General features: G+C 41.7%; 1 protein-coding gene across 1 annotated transcript in view; it reads right to left on the minus strand.

The window, feature by feature from the left end:
• The window catches only part of LOC132828398 (peptidase inhibitor 16-like), a 30,856-nt gene extending 21,514 nt beyond the window's left edge, over positions 1-9,342 (minus strand). The window contains exon 1 of the mRNA XM_060845468.1: positions 9,163-9,342. Within this exon, the coding sequence (XP_060701451.1) occupies positions 9,163-9,315 (153 nt within the window). The 5' untranslated portion in view covers positions 9,316-9,342. The remainder of the gene's footprint in view (positions 1-9,162) is intronic.
• Between the last annotated feature and the right edge of the window lie 8,505 nt (positions 9,343-17,847).

The raw sequence follows: 17,847 nt of genomic DNA on the forward strand, positions 1-17,847 counted from the left end.
GCAACATGACTTCCCAACTCCTGTACTCAATACTCTGACCAATAAATGAAAGCATACCAAATGCCTTCTTCACTATCCTATCTACCTGCAACTCCACTTTCAAGGAGCTATGAACCTGCACTCCAAGGTCTCTATGTTCAGCAACACTCCCTAGGGCCTTACCATTAAGTGTATAAGTCCTGCTAAGATTTGCTTTCCCAAAGTGCAGCACCTCGTATTTATCTGAATTAAACTCCATCTGCCACTTCTCAGCCCATTGGCCCAAATCCTGTTGTTATCTGAGGTAACCCTCTTCGCTGTCCACTACACCTCCAATTTTGGTGTCATCTGCAAACTTACTAACTGTACCCCTTGTGGCACTCCACTGGTCACAGGCCTCCAGTCTGAAAAACAACCCTCCACCACCACCCTCTGTCTTCTACCTTTGAGCCAGTTCTGTATCCAAATGGCTAGTTCTCCCTGTATTCCATGAGATCTAACCTTGCTAATCAGTTTCCCATGGGGAACCTTGTCAAACGCCTTATTGACGTCCCCATAGATCACATCTACTACTCTGCCCTCATCAATCTTCTTTGTTACTTCTTCAAAAAACTCAATCAAGTTTGTGAGACACGATTTCCCACGAACAAAGCCATGTTGACTATCCCGAATCAGCCTTTGCCTTTCCAAATACATGTACATCCTGTCCCTCAGGATTCCCTCCAACAACTTGCCCACCACCGAGGCCAGGCTCACAGGTCTGTAGTTCCCTGGCTTGTCTTTACCACCCTTCTTAAACAGTGGCACCACGTTTACCAACCTCCAGTCTTCCAGCACCTCACCTGTGACTATCGATGATGCAAATATCTCAGTAAGAGGCCCAGCAATCACTTCTCTAGTTTCCCACAGAGATATAGAGTACACCTGATCAGGTCCTGGGGATTTATCCACTTTTATGCAATTCAAAACATCAGGCACTTCCTCCTCTGTAATCTGGATATTTTGCAAGATGTCACCATCTATTTCCCTACAGTCTATATCTTCCATATTCTTTTCCACAGTAAATACTGATGCAAAATATTCAATTAGTATCTCCCCCATTTTTTGTGGCTCCACACAAAGGCCGCCTTGCTGATCTTTGAGGGGCCCTATTCTTTCCCTAGTTACCCTTTTGTCCTTAATATATTTGTAAAAACCCTTTAGATTCTCCTTAATTCTATTTGCCAAAGCTATCTCTTCAACCTAACAGGAATATACTTTCTCTGGGTTCTTGTCATCTCATTTCTGAAGGCTTCCCATTTTCCGGCCATCCCTTTACCTGCGAACATCTGCCTCCAATCAGCTTTCAAAGGTTCTTGCCTAATAACGTCAAAATTGGCCTTTCTTCAATTTAGAACTTCAACTTTTAGATCTGGTCTATCCTTTTCCATCACTATTTTAAAACGAATAGAATTATGGTCGCTAGCCCCAAAGTGCTCCCCCACTGACACCTCAGTCACCTGCCCTTCCTGATTTCCCAAGAGTAGGTCAATTTTGCACCTTCTCTAGTAGGTACATCCACATACTGAATCAGCAAATTGTCTTGTACACACTTAAGAAATTCCTCTCCATCTAAACCTTTAACACTATGGCAGTCCCAGTCGATGTTTGGAAAGTTAAAATCCCCTACCATAACTACCCTATTATTCTTACAGATAGCTAAGATCTCCTTACAAGTTTGCTTCTCAATTTCCCTCTGACTATCTATAATATAATGCCAATAAGGTGATCATCCCTTTCTTATTTCTCAGTTCCACCCAAATAACTTCCCTGGATGTATTTCTGAGAATATCCTTCCTCAACACAGCTGTAGTGCTATCCCTTATCAAAAATGCCACTCCCCCTCCTCTCTTGCCTCCCTTTCTATCCTTCCTGTAGCATTTGTATACTGGAACATTAAGCGGCCAGTCCTGCCCATCCCTGAGCCAGGTTTCTGTAATTGCTATGATATCCCAGTCCCATGTTCCTAACCATGCCCTGAGTTCATCTGCCTTCCAATCTGTTAGGACCAGTGCATTTAAATAAATGCAGTTTAATTTATTAGTCCTACCTTGTCCTTGCCTGCCCTGACTGTTTGACTCACTTCTGTTCTCAGGTGGACCCGTCTCAGACCAATCTCTTTCCTCACTATCTCACTGGATCCCACCCTGCCACCTTACTAGTTTAAATCCTCCCCAGCAGTTCTAGCAGATTTCCCTGCCAGTATATTAGTCCCCTTCCAATTTAGGTGCAATCCGTCCTTCTTGTACAGATCACTTCTACCCCAAAAGAGATTCCAATGATCCAAAAATGTGAATCCTTCTCCCATATACCAGCTCCTCAGCCATGCATTCATCTGCTCTATCCTCCTATTCCTGCCCTCACTAGCTCGTAGCACTGAGTAATCCAGATATTACTACCCTTGAGGACCTCCTTTTTAAATTTCTGCCTAACTCTCTGTAATCTCCCTTCAGAATCTCAACCTTTTCCCTTCCAATGTCGTTGGTTCCAAATGGACAATGACCCCCTGCTGGACCCTCTCCCCCGTGAGAACATTCTGCACCCTCTCTGAGACATCCTTGATCCTGGCACCAGGGAAACAACACACCATTCTGCTTTTTCTCTGCTGGCCACAGAAATGTCTGTCTGTACCTCTGACTATAGAATCCCCTAACACTATTGATCTCTTCGAAGCCAACGCACCCCTCATTGCATTAGAGCCAGTCTCAATACCTGAAACTTAGTTGTTCATGCTACGTTCCTCTGAGAATCCATCACCCCGTACATTTTCCAAAACAGCATACCTGTTTGAAATGGGTATATCCACAAAAGACTCCTGCACTAGTTGCCTACCTCTAGATTAGATTACTTACAGTGTGGAAACAGGCCCTTCGGCCCAACAAGTCCACACCGACCCGCTGAAGTGCAACCCACCCAGACCCATTCCCCTACATTTACCCCTTCACCTAACACTAGGGGCAATTTAGCATGGCCAATTCACCTAACCTGCACATCTTTGGACTGTGGGAGGAAATCAGAGCACCCAGAGGAAACCCATGCAGACACGGGGAGAATGTGCAAACTCCACACAGTCAGTCGCCTGAGGCGGGAATTGAACCCGGGTCTCTGGCGCTGTGAGGCAGCAGTGCTAACCACTGTGCTATCGTGCCACCCTTCCTGGAGTTAACCCATCTATATGATTGTATCTGAGACATTCCCCCCTTCCTATAATTGCCATCCATGATATACTGTTGCTGTTGCAAATTCCTCATCGCTTTTATCTGTCTTTCCAACCGATCCATTCGATCTGATCACATTCAACAGCATTTATGGCAGATATAAACTGCAGTAACCCTTAAACTCTCTTTAAACTCCCACATCTGACAAGAAGTACATATCATTGCAAAGGCCATTTTTGCTCCTTCACAATCTACAGACCCAGAAAATAACACCGTCTTATTCCTCTACAAACACTGCCCCAGGTTAAATTAATAGCTATGGCTTATTTTTTAAGTTTAATTAAGAGACTTACCTCCAAAAACATATAATCAAGAAAGAATCCACTATACTCACTACTGCAGCCTTTCTCTTGGACAGACTTAAAACAACAATTCATTTATTTGATCCTGTGTTGTGAACTTCGCCCAACAGTTCCTCCAAGATTAGTTGTGAATTTCACTGTTTGTTAATTTTCTCAGATGCACTCCGATGTCCAGCGATACACGAATTCAAACAGCAAAGGCAGTAACTGTGCAGGTTCTCTGTCTCTCTCTCTCTCTCTCCTCCACTGTCGTCACCATCTGCTTTGTTTGTCTGCTCTTCTCCCTTTTAAAACTGCTGTTGTTTTGACTTTTTTTTCCAAAGTTCCAAAACAATGTGACAGCATACAAAACAGTAATTGCTGCTCCTGGAATTCGAGGAAATCACCTCCAGCACCTAAAATACCTCAAACAAAGGAGCAGCTCTTACAGCCAGAAATTTTTCCTGTCCTCCATCTTGGATGAACAAATCACATTCAGTCCCAGGAAATCCCTCTAATTACAATGTTCAGGATATGCACAAGCAATTGAATGCAACTGAAACTTCTATATCTGGTTGTAGTTTAGAATAGAAGCTGAGCCCTTGTGGTTTTTTTTATGAAGACATCAAAATACTTAAATGGTCATCTAACTAATGTATTTAATGCTGAGATTTGCAAAGTTTATATTCAGTTTGCTTGAACTATTTTATGTATTAATAATTTCAATTGTTGAAGACAATATCTTCTTGATAAAGCATTTTGAGTGTGTTGATTTGTATATTGATAAATGTTGTTGACCAATGCAAAAACAAATAGGTGAGTACATTTGCTCCAAAAAACCCTGGAAAATTCAATAACAGGTAAAATCAGTGAACAATCATGTAAGTAAAACTGTCATAATCTCCTAGGAGCCGCTCCTCCAACCATCAATGGGTTCTTCTTGAAAATGTTGGTTTCTGAAGGAACCACGTGGGATCCTAGGAGACACTCATTGCCACAAATCCTTCTTCCTAATACCAGTCGAGGTTGCTATTACCATGTGAAGAAGGATCTAATATGAACCCTTAGTAGAAGATAAACTCAGTCTTGATGAACACTGATTAGGTTTATTACATATTACCTAGTAGCTAGTTTCATTATATTTGAGATACATAATTGTTCCTTATGAGACTAATAAACTCAACTTAAGATCATGTACACATTACAAATTGAAGATTGATTGCAAAGAACAATCACAAAAGCATCTACACATGCTGGTGAACACATACAGAACTCATAATTACATAAAAGTGGATAGCTCCGATAGACCTTTATATGCTGATGGGCTGAATTCACCTGGTGATGTTGGTTAACCCTTTCAGGTCCTAGGAGACTTATACATCAGTTCTCTCTAGGGTTTGCTGATGATAGACTCACAATGGGTGAGAAGCAGCCTGTGTGACATAGGCAGAAGTGATAACGTGAGTGGCTGCAGGTAGCAAGGCTGGAGGTAGTGAGGAGAGGGAGGAATCACAATCAAGATTGCTCATCTAGCTGGAATAAGATTGGGGTTTTGGAAGGAGGAGCTGTGATGTAGGGAAACTACAATGGAAAGAGAGGGTCTGCCAAGATAGTAAGGTGGCTGCAAAGGGGATAAGAGAAACCTCAAAGGGGATAAGAGGGTCTGCAAAGAGGTGAGAGCAGTTTTAAACCTTCCAACAAACAAATACATAGCCAACTGGGAATGAAGAAAACAAACAGCATTAATTCCTTGCAAATGAACATGGAGCCTCTTGTAGCTCAAGACTACAAGAATTCAGGAGCAATTATGCAGTGGTAACTTAGCGGATGCTATTGTAATGAACACTATGTCAATTAGGTAATTCAGTTTAATAATGAATGGACCTGGCAATTCAAAACTGGGTATTTATGAAGCTCTGTGGGCCATCAATTGAACAGAATTGGATAAAACTGTAATCTATAACCTCACGGTCTTGAATATTCCTTATTCTACCATTCCCACCAAGCCAGGGGATTAACCCTGGTTCAATGAAAGCTGCAAGAAAGCATGCCCAAGCAGCACAAAGCAGACCTAAAAAATAAGGTGTAATTATTATTATAATTATTAAAAAGTCACCAAATCTATGAAACAGGTAGCTAAATACATGCCTAGTAATGTAAGAAACATGCAATAAACTGGGCCAAGTAATCCCATTTCTAACAGATCTGACCTAAGCGCTGCAGTCCTTCCACCATTCATGGCATTCAGCCATGAATGCAGATGGACAATTAAAGACTTAACAAGAGGAGGACACTTCACAAACATCTTCACCCACAACAATGGGCAGTTGAGCACAATAGCACAATAAACAAGGCTGAAGCATTCACAAGAGTTTTCAGGTAGAAGTGTTTAATGAATGATCCTGTCTGACCCACTCTCAAGGTCCCCAGCATCCATCCTCAGCAATTCAATTCACTCTATATAACATCAAGAAACAGATGAGAGCATTGGATATTGCAAAGGCCAGGGCCCTGATAACTTTGCTGAAGACTTGTGCTCAGCAAATAGCCATATTCCTAGCCAAGCTACTCCAGTACAATTTAGAGGAGATGGTAGTGTAGAAATAATGTCACTGGACTAGTAATCCAGAAACTATCATGGGATTTTGTTTTGAATCCCGCTGTGGCAGATGGTGAAATTTGGATTCAAAAGGGAAGTATGGAATTAAAAAATGGCAACCATGCAGCTACTACATCTGGTTCATTAATGTCCATTAGCAAAACCAATCCACATTCCTTACCTGGTCTGACCTCATGTACGTCCAAAGCCACAGTGATGTGGTTGACTCCTAACTTTCCTATGGACAATTAGAGGTGGCCTAACCAGTGACAACCACATCTCATGAACAAACAAAAATTACATCTATCCAGCAAAATGGGAATTCATCCAGGAATGGTATGTCCACAAAATGCAGGACAAATCCAATCCAGATAATTACTGCTCCGTCAGTCTAGATTCAAATATTAGCAAAGTGGTGGAGGGAGTCATCAAGTGGCATTTTCTCAATAATGACATGCACACTGATGCTCCATTTGGGTTTCACCGGGTCCAATCATCTCCTGAGCTCAGTGCCATTTTGTTCCAAATATGGACAAAAGGACTGAACTGAAGAACAAAAGTGAGGGTGACTGCCACTGGCATCAAGGCAGCATTTGACCAAGTTCAGCATCAGGAGCCTCACAAAATTTAGAGTCAATGGGACTCAGGGAAATCTCTCCACTTGCTGGAGTTATACCTTGTACAAAGGAAGATGGTTGTGGTTGTTGGAAGGCAATCATCTCAGCCCCACAAAATCACTGGAGTTCCTCAGGCTAGTGTCCTAGGACCAACCATCTTCAGTTGCTTCGTCAAGGACATTCACTCCAATACAAGTCAAAAGTCGTAATATTCACTGCTAATTGCATGATGTTCAGTTCCATTTGCGATGTCTAAGATACTGAAGCAACCATGTCCAAATGCAGCATCACCTCAAAAATATTCATACTTTGGCTAATAAGTAGCAAGTAAACTTCATGGCACAAGTGCCAAGCAATGACCATCTAAAACAAAACAGAATTTACCCATCATTCCTTTGCATTTAATGACTTTACCATCACTAAATCCCCACTATCAACCTCCTGGGAGTTAACATTGATCAGAAACTAAAATGGACTAACTCGCTGAGAATTCTGCAGCAAATAACTTGTCTTCTGATTCCCAAACGTTTGTGCACCGTCTGCCAGGCACAAATCAGGAATGCAAGCGAATACTTTTCTCTTGCTAAGTTGTGTGCAGTTCCAAAAACACTCAAGAAGCTTGGCACCACCCAGGCCAAAGTAGCCTGCTTGCTTGGCACTCCATCTAATACTTACTCTGCAGGCCACTGATGCACAGTAGCAGGAACAACACAATGCACTGCAACAACTCACCAAGGCTGATTAGCAGTACCTTCTAAACCCATGTTTTCTACCGCTTAGATGGACAAGAGCAGCAGATAAGTGGGAACACCACAATCTGTAAGTTTCCCTCCAAGTCAGATGCCACCCTGACTTGAAAATGTATTGCTATTCCTTCATTGTTGCTGGGTCAATACCCTGGAATTCCCTCTCTAACAGTTAACCACCTAGACTAAACCACCCTTTCTCCAGGACAGTTACGAATGGGCAGTAATTGCTGGCTTAGTCAGCAATACACATATCCCATGAATGATTTTTTAAAAATGTCATCTATTTGCATTTATGTGAACATCTTCTACAATGTGAATACCTGAATGGTAGCAGCCGTGTTAGAGACAAACATGCAACTGTTTAGTTGCGACCTCACCAATCCATGGAAAGTATGCTGCGGTTAAGGGCTTTTATGTATAAAAAAATGAGTTTTCGGTTTTTTAAAGTAATGCTAATTTATGCTCGTTGCCCTGTACCGTTAATGTTTTGCTTGTTTGTTGTAGCTTTATGTTTAGCGGACCAGTCATGATTATTAAGGATATTGATGATTTTTTTCTCTCAGTTTCTGTGTGAGTCCAAACAACACTACCCCTCCACCCCCAAAAAGATATCTAAACCGTTATGAATGGTAATGATACTACACCACTTTATTAAAGAGTTTGAAGAAAAAAAAAGCAGTTGGAAACCAAAAGGTTACCCTGAGAGAAAAAGAAATATATTTTGGCTCATGGTTGACACAAGAACATTAAATGCAAAATGTGAACATAGGAATCTATAATTGGAAATGTTCGCGCATAAGTATGACATAAAGAAAGTTTTCGGAGTTAGGTTTCGAGATAGGAAATACATTGACGGAAATTATATCTTACTAAAGTAATTGTTCGGATTGACAGAGGTAAATATTCTATGAACTGTTAATGTTGGACATCTATTTTCCATTGTATTGATTTAAGTGAATCAGTGAATGTTAATGAAAGGTATTTAAAGCTGTCACTACGACCTCACCATTACCCCATTTTGCAGAGACGCCTCCAGAATCCGGCAGAAAATTGGAACAGAGACAACTGTGGGAGACAGCTCCCCACCAGACTGCTGACCCCAAAATCCGCACCCAAGTCAGGAAGAGACTTCCATTAGTGTTCCTGTTTCCACAGACTCCAGTCAGATGCTCAACTCCGAACAAACTCCACTTCCTTTCCCCCACACAGCAGAAGAAAATGCCGTTTCCAAAATTAATATGTTCTCTGCCCATTCATGTCTCCTCTAAATTTCTGTATCCAACAAGAAAAAAAGTATTGAGGAAATAATAGGGCGTCGCGATTAAAATCAAACTGCTGGAAACTTTATATTTTTCTTTCAAGATCAACTTAAATGATTACTGTCTCAAAAAGAAGTGAAATGATGCTGGCTGAATTAAGTAGCGAACAACTTTTGTTAGTGAATACAATGAAAATAAACATATCTTGGTAATTGAATATTATTGTCGATCTGATAGAAATATCATTCCCTTCAAAAAGAATAGTTGCACTCTTCCAGCAACAATTTACAGATGTATCGAATCAACCCAATGTTAACATTAGCTTCTGAGGTCTAAAATGCAAAGGAACTTTAACCTCGTGGGTCATAATGCAGTAAAACAATCAGGTGCTCTTAAATTCTGAAGGAATCGCACCCCTTACCATTTTCAGCATGTTAGATGCATCAGGTACTTCAGAGCGAAACTGATTGTGTGCTTCAAGCAGAACCTCCTTGTCTGCTTCGGATAGTGCGCCGGTAGATTCGGGACATGTGAGATAAATGAGCAGCAGCACTTTGAGTGAACTAGCTGCCATTCTGCCTGAGATCCTGTGTCGGCTCAGGAGCAGATCAGCTCGACTTTATAGGTTGGGTGGTCCCAACCAAGGCGCAGAGGAAAGGAAACGCGATCCTTATAATGATTGGAAACAACGACGCCAGCATTGCATTGTATTGTACAGTTTTAAAACTTAAACCGCTGCAAGCCTACATCAATTGTGATTCCGACACCAACTGGCAATGGAAGCATTTCCAGAGAGAGCACTCGTGGGACTAGGAGGGGAAGAACTAAATCATATCATCCCCAGAAATTTAAAAATCGTAAACGCATTTGTCAACTCCATGTCCAAGCCGGATAGGAATAGCATTCAGGCAGGGTCCACTCATCTCACTGTTAAATTTTACCCTGGATATCAGAGCCAACTGTATGGGATCAGTAGCTAGCTAGAACTAGTTACAATTTGAATGGAATGCTTGTTTGAAGGGAAGATGTGAATATGTCCTTCCCTAAAAAATATAAGAACAATTAAATAACCTAATCTAAACAAAATGGAAGACCCAGGCAGGTAAAAAAGGTCCAAGAATTAACCAGCAGTAGAATTTATCCAAGAATATCCAAATGCATTAGGGAGAATATTTGTGAGGCATTGAAAGGTGGATTAGTCAAGAATAAGAACAAGGAATATCAGATTTACTGATAACTGGCAGCCAACGTAGATTCAGGAGGCAAGCTCCTGACAGACCAGCTTTCTCGATTTGAGGAACTAAAATATCAACAAAATGTTGAAGGCACTGCTACATACATGACCTCGAAATGTGGCTTTCTCATGACAAGCGGGAAAATGCTTGCACATCTTCAACTTTATCAGAATCCTTGGGGTAGCATGCTAGACATTAAGCTCAGGTATTCCCAGAGTCATCACACAAAGTTTCCATAGACTCCAGTCAGAGTTGCAGATTCATTGTTCCATGAAAGTGGAATCACAGGTAGATAGGATTAGTGAAGAAGGCATTTGCATGTTCTCCCCGTGTCTGCGTGGGTTTCCTCCGGGTGCTCCGGTTTCCTCCCACAGTCCAAAGATGTGCGGGTCAGGTGAATTGGCCACGCTAAATTGCCCATAGTGTTAGGTAGGGGTAAAATGTAGGGGTATGGGTGGGTTGCGCTTCGGCGGGTTGGTGTGGACTTGTTGGGCCGAAGGGCCTGTTTCCACACTGTAAGTCTAATCTAATCTAAAAAAGTTAAAGGCTTTTTAAAAATACACAAGAAAATTCTCAAACTGTCTAATTTTCAAACCCAGGTTGATACAAAACATGGACCATGTTTCTATATTAACAATAAATCGCGCTTTAAAAAAGATCATTTGATTTTTAGCTACAATTAGTCTAATTGCCTAAGTAAGCTTTACAAATTAAAAGTCTAAACTCGTTCTTAATTTCCCCTTATACACAGACAAACAGGGCGCGGGGGGGGGAAACAAATGGGTACGGAGAAAACTGAAAAAAAAACCAGAACTGTGACCTTTGTTCACAAGATCTGTTGGGTTGGTTCATGTCTCTGCAGGTTTTCTTTGGATCTTCTTTTTCTGAATGCTTCCACGAGTTTGCAGGAGGTGCAGGGTGGTTGATTTACTTATGAAAGACCTTTGATGTACCTAGTTCAAAGTTACAACTTGCTGCATCTGCTGAAGCCAAGGTAAACTGGCTTTCTTCAGGTTTAAAGTGACTCACTGCAGAGAACAGAGTATTTTATTGGGATGCTGTGGATCTGCTGTTTTCTTTTCTGATCTGAGCAGCTTCCCACTATCTTGATCACTGCCCAAAATGTTCAGCTAACTGACAACCATTCACCTCATTGTTGGCAGTTACAGGATCGTAGTAATGATAGTTGGTTCAGAGTCCACAAATCTTCATTTGTAAACAACCTCTAATCTTCAGTTCGTCTGCACATTGTGAAACCCACAGCAACACAGTTTACAAAAAGTATCAGGTTCCTAACTTTTAAACCATGCAGCCAACTTTGTAAATCCCCGGTTTGAAGCAGTTCTTTCTCATTTCAGTCCACAGTTATCAAGTCAGAGAGTCATAGAGATGGACAGCACAGAAATAAACCCTTCAGTCCAATTTCTCCATGTTGACCAGATATTCTAAATTAATCTACTCCCATTTGCCAGCACTTGGCCTATATTCCTCCAAACCTTTCTATTCATATACCAGATGCCTTTTAAAGTTGCAGTTGTACCAGCCTCTATCAATTTCTCTGGCAGTTCATTCCATACATGCACCAGCCTCTGCATGAAAACATTGCCGCTTAGGTCGCATTTATATCTTTCCACTCTCACCCTCTAGTTTTGGGCTCCCCCAACCCAGGGAAAAGGTCTTGTCTATTCACCCTATCCATGCCCCTCCTGATTTCATAAACCTCTCTAAGATCACCCCTCAACCTCCGATGCTCCAGGATAAACAGCCCCAGCCTATTCAGCCTCTCCCTATAGCTCAAACCCTCTAAACTTTGGCAACATCCTTGTAAATCTTTTCAGAATCCTTTCAAGGTTCACAACATTCTATCTATAGGAGGGAGACTAGAATTGTACACAATATTCAAAAAGTGGCCTAACCAATGTCCTGTACAGCCACAGCATGATCTCCCAACTCCTATGCTCAATACTCTGACTAAGATAGGAAAGCACACTAAATGCCTTCTTCACTAATCCTATCTACCTGTGATTCCACTTTCATGGAACAATGAATCTGCACTCAAAGGTCACGGTGTTCAGCAACTCTCCCCAGGACCCTTACCATTAAATGTCTTACGATTTGCCTTTCCAAAACGCAGCACCTCACATTTATCTAAATTAAACTCCATCTGCCACTCCTCAGCCCACTGGCCATTCTGATCACGATTCCATTGTAATCTGTGGTAGCCTTCTTCACTGTCCAGTGCATTTGCAATTTTGGTGTCTTCTGCAAATTTACTAACTATACCTCCTATTTCACATCCAAATGACTTATATAAATGATGATAAGCAATGAAATCTGTGCCCAGATTTTAAAAAGCACAAAGGACAAAAATAAAACATCACAGTCTTTATAAGATGAAAGTAACTCTTTTCACTATATTCTACATTGGCAACAGAGTGATCATTGCAACGGTTCAAAATGTTGAAACAATTTACTTAAATTTTGACTGTGTTCTTTCAGGAACCATTCTCTATTTTGGAACAAATTCATATATAAATCAATACCTGCTCAACTTACAGCATAACATAGTAAGGCTCTCAGTAGAATGTGATGTCAGCAGCAGGAGAGTTCCTTTGATGTGTATTAAAAGACAAACTTATCCCCACTAATGCCAGTCACCCATTCTCTTCTCCTGTAGGTACCGGCCCTCACTTTGACATCCTGGTGAATGCCATCCACTATTGGGAACTGCAGCTTGGATCCAGGATCTATTGTTCCGCTGCAAGGGTCAAACTGACCTCTACATGTCTCCCTCCCTTCCTCTTCACCCCTTTCCAATTCGGTGGCCTCACTCATCTATTGTTGTGTAGATTCTTGGATCTCTTGAGAATTCGCTGAAGTCTTTCTCAGATTACTTTTTACTTAACTTTGTACCATCTCTACTCAGCAGCATCTCTTTTCAGCTTTTCCATCATGTAAGCTTTTGTATTTACATATTTGAGTATTGACACTTGAACAGCTTCCTTTCTTATTCAGCTGAGACCTCATCCTTTATGTTACTTCAAATGGGCTGAACCTGATTTTAAGTTGCCCAGCTATTGGGAATGAAGAGGCAGGCATCCAGTAGAGCATGGGAAATTCAGTGTCTGCACCATCACATTATTTCTGGATTTTCTGATCATTTAACCTTAGTGCCATGACTGACACTAAGCAATCTCCAACCATGGAAATGACTCATTCAGGAGTTAGGAACAGAAGAGAAGGGACTGACCAAAGGCTCAACTTAACTTTGTGATGCCTCCTTGGGTATGTGAGGACAGCATATGGGGGAGGGAAGGTAATTTTTCCTATTGATCAGACGATGAATTTTGCCAATGAAACATAGCTGTGAATAGAAAGTTGCTCAAGAGCTCACCAGTGGGGATGTAGTACCACATTGATGATTCAACAGCATTGGGGATTTAATGACTTAAACAGGAAAAGAAAGGTTACTGCAGTGGCACATTCAACAGCACTTGATTATTGTGTCATGCAAAATTCTCATAATGCCTTCCTAAAGCTACTCTCGCATAATACCTCACTCAGTAACTTACTTCTCCCACCCACTGTGCACTTCCTCACATCTCCATGTGCAAATACAAAGACACTTACCCTAATTTTTCTGGAGTCATGCCTCTTTCTCAGTCACTCCAATAAATGCTCTCCCATCCTTCCAACCATCCTACACAAGCCATCACTCTCTTCTATTCTTTCAGGTAGAAGAAATTGCAGAACATATGGGAGAGGCAGAAAACTAGCAACAGCCTTCCAAACATCATGCAACTGACTGCAGAGGAGCTGGTGCTGGACATGACTAGAGGTTCACGTGTGCTTGGCTATTAAGAGATTGAGGTCACCCAGCTCCTGGTGATAAGAAATAGTATAATAATCTCACATATGCTAATTTGAAAACAGCCAACTAAATATGATTGTACCTGAGATCCAAAGTAAAACAGCATTGCTCATTTGATCGAGTTCCAAAATTCACCAGAACTAACCAACCAACAAAAGGTGTGAATTTAACTTCTCAGCATAATACTGTAAAGATCTTGCTGATGCTAGATAGACAGCAGCTGAGGTGGCAATACTTAGTGGCGTATTTTCTCGATACATTTTCAGTATCTAAAATTGCTGCTGTTCTCTTGCTTTCACCAGCAAGGTCCAGGAAACCCATGAACTCAACCAAATTGCAAAAGCCTTAATGGTAACATGGGCATTGAACTATTAACCTTCGTGAAATTCTTGGGAGAGGCATGTTGGTTTGCATGTAGCCTAATAAACTTGATTTAAATTGAGAAGTTGGATCGTTGAAGCTGGTTTCCCAGTAAAGTCAATTTGCCCACTTTTACCAACACCAAACATTGCCAAATGCATGCTCCATTACACCAATTACCCCATTATTCTCCACTTCCCATTCAATTAAAGACTGAAATTTAATATGGTGGAACACCTCAAGTATTATTAAAGCACAAGGAACATGCCTATCCCCCTTTACACAGACACCAATTTGCCAGATCTACATATTAGATTTCCAGGGGTGTTGTTGAGGAAGGAACCATATCAATGCTCAAAATTAGAGCGGATTTTGCATTAAGGAAAAATCATTGTGGGTTAAGGGATTAGAGTGGACAAATGTGATTAGAACAAACCACTTCTTTAGAGCAGAACTGCTGACATGGATTGCCTGAGTTGAAAGATATTGCAGTATTGTAATTGCTGTGGGTTTGTTCTGAAGGAAACATAACCAAAAATCAAGACCTATATTTCTCTTTATAAATAGTGATGAACCTAGTGCAAATTCTCATCATATTTGTTCTTATCTTTGCAGTCAGAACTGTCACAAAGGTAGAAAACTAATATTATTTTTAATGAACCGATAAAATGTGGAGCTGAAAACGCACAGCAGCTCAGACAACATTGGAGGAGCAGAAAAGTCAACATTTTGAACTAGGACCCTTCATACTGGGGAGGGGGAATGGAGCTCAGAAATAGAGAGGGGAATGGGACTGGGGGAAATGTAAGTGGAATGATCAACAAGGATGTGGGAAAGATAAGTGGAATGGTGGTAGGTGGACGCAGATAAGGGTTATTGTGATTGGTCAGTGGGAAGGGTGGAGCGGATAGGTGAGAAGGAAGGTGGTTTGCTCAGCTCAAGGAGGCTGGGAGGGGAAGGAGGGCTGAACATGGGAGAAGGTTGCAGTTTGGGGAGATTTTGAACCTTGTGAACTCTATGTTGAGGTTATTGGGCTCTATACTCCTGAGGCAGACTATGAGGTGTTGTTTCTCCAGTTTGCATGTGGCCTATTTTGATGGTGGAGAAAGCCGAGGATGGACATGTTGCTAAGGTAGTGAGAGAGGGAGTTAAAGTGGCTGACAACTGGAAAGTGGTGTTGTTTGGAGCGCACAGAGTGCCAATGCTCCACAAACTAATCTGAGTCTGCGCTTGGTCTCTCCGCTGTAAATGAAACAACATCAAGAGCAACAGATGCAATAGACCAGGTTAGAATTGCAGGCAAATCTCTGCTGGATTTGGAACGATTATTTGGGGCCTTGAATGGAGGTGGGAGAGGGGATGCAAGAGCAGGTGTTGCACTTGCTGTGGTTGTCAAGTATGGAGGACAGGTTAGTGGGCAGTGTAGATAAGGGAGCCACTGAGTGAATGGTCCATATAGAAAGCAAATAAGGGTGGGGAAGGATTTTTTTTTTTAAGTAGTGGGGTCTGACTGCAGGTGGCAAAAATGGCAGAGTATGATGTGCTGGATTTGGAGATTAGTGGATTGGTGAGGACCAGGGGGTCTCTACCCTTATTGGGAGTTGGGAGGAGGGGGTTTGTAGGCAGAAGTGTGGGAAATGGAGGTGGTACGGTTGAGGGGATTATTAATCACGGGAGAGAGGAAATTAAAGTCTTTGAAGGAGGGGGAGATCTGGGATGTTCTGGAGTGGAATCTCTCATCCTGGATGCAGCAGAAGTGGAGGAATTCGGAGTACAAGATTGCATTTTTGCAGGAGGGTAGTTGAGTACAGGTGTAATCGATGTAGCTGTGGGAATTAGTAGGTTTGCTCAGTCAGTTACCAGAGATGGAGATGGAGAGGTCCAGTACGGGGACGGAGCTGTTAGAGATGGTGCAGGTAAATTTGTGGTCAGGGTAGAAAGTGTGGATGAAGTTGATGAACAGTTCGAGCTCCTCATGGGAGCACAAGGCAGTGCCAATAGTCAATGTAGTGGAAGAAAAGGTAGGGGATGGTGTCCATGTAGCTGCAGAAGAGGGACCATTCAACACATGCTACGAAAAGGCAAGCATAGCTCGGACCTATTGTGGGTACCCATAGCCACTCCTCTGGTTTGTAGGAAGTGGGAAGATTGAAAAGAACAATTTTGTTGAGGGTGAGGTCCAGTTCCATCAAATGAATGAGAGTGTTGGTGGAGGGGGACTGGTTGGGCTCGCAAGAGAGGAAGAGACGGAGGGCTCTTAAGCCTTTCTCATGTGGGACATAGGTTTAAAGAGACTGATGCCTATGGTGACAATGAGGTGCTCGAGCCAGGGAATTGAAACTCTTGGAGAATGTAGAGGGCATAAGTTGTGTTCTGAACATAGGTGGGGAGTTCCTGGACCAAAGGGGAAGAGAATGTGGGTGGCACTGTGGCTCAGTGATTAGCATTGCTGCCTCACAGCACCAGGGATCTGGGTTGATTCCAGCCTTGGCCAACCGTCTGTGTGGAATTTGTACATTCTCCCTGTTTCCATGTGGGTTTCTCCAGTGCAGGTTAGGTGAATTGGCCAAGCTAAATTGCCCATAGTGTTCAGGAATGTGTATGTTAGGTGCATTAGTCAGGGTAAATGTAAAGTAATACGGTTGGGGAATGGATCTGGCTAAAAGGATGAAGTTGAGATAAGTTCATTTGGGCAGGAGTAGACAGCGACTATGGGTTGACCGGAGCAGTCAGGTTTATGGACTTTGGGTAGGAGATAGAAACAGGTGGGGCGGGGTTAGGAACAATCAGTTTGGAGGCTGTGGATGGAAGATCTCCTGAGGTGATGAGATAGTTGATAGTCTAGGAGATGGTGGTGTGTTGATAAGTGGTGAGATTACGATTGAAGGGATGGTAGGAAGATTAATGACACTGGTAATGCTTCAACAGAAATGTAAAGAGAGAAGATGGATATTTTCTTGGAGTGCAATTGTTTCTGTTCAGCTGTTTGCATTTGAAGGCTGTATTCCAAGATCTGAAAAAAAAGACTTCCAGCAGTTGCATTTTGGCAATAATAAATTTTATCTTTCACTTGAGTGTGATCCAAATTATGATTCATTGGAAATGGGAGTTGTAAGCAAAATAACTAGCTGTTTCCATCTCCACCCTTGTGAACATGAATACAAAGCACAGCTGCATGTTATAAAATGATCAGAGAGGGCAAAACACCCTCTGTGGTGACAGAGATTTTGCATTGATATTGCACCATTCCACATTAAGGGTCAAAGTATTTCTCTTTCAATTAATTACTTTTGAAGTATAGCACGAAAATAGTGCATGGAAAGAACACACAAAAATCATCTTGTTATTCTTTACATAATTTCTTACGCATTATTATTACCACTTGATGTGGTGTCTAGATGGTGTATTATGTAAGATTGATATCAAACAAAGCTGAAAGTTTAATGACTCTCTCTAACCATTCATTATACAATTCTATCTATAAAGATATCAAAGATCATTTAACACGATTCACAATTACCCAGCAGTATAAAAGTAGATGTGTTACATTAATTACATGTCAGCAAACTTTCCATGCTGTAACATCTAAGAAAATGTGGAGCAAAACAAAGGATGGAAACAAGCTTACGAGATCAATTTT

This window comes from Hemiscyllium ocellatum, chromosome 26 (genome assembly GCF_020745735.1).
Source record: "Hemiscyllium ocellatum isolate sHemOce1 chromosome 26, sHemOce1.pat.X.cur, whole genome shotgun sequence".
Lineage (NCBI taxonomy): Eukaryota > Metazoa > Chordata > Chondrichthyes > Orectolobiformes > Hemiscylliidae > Hemiscyllium > Hemiscyllium ocellatum.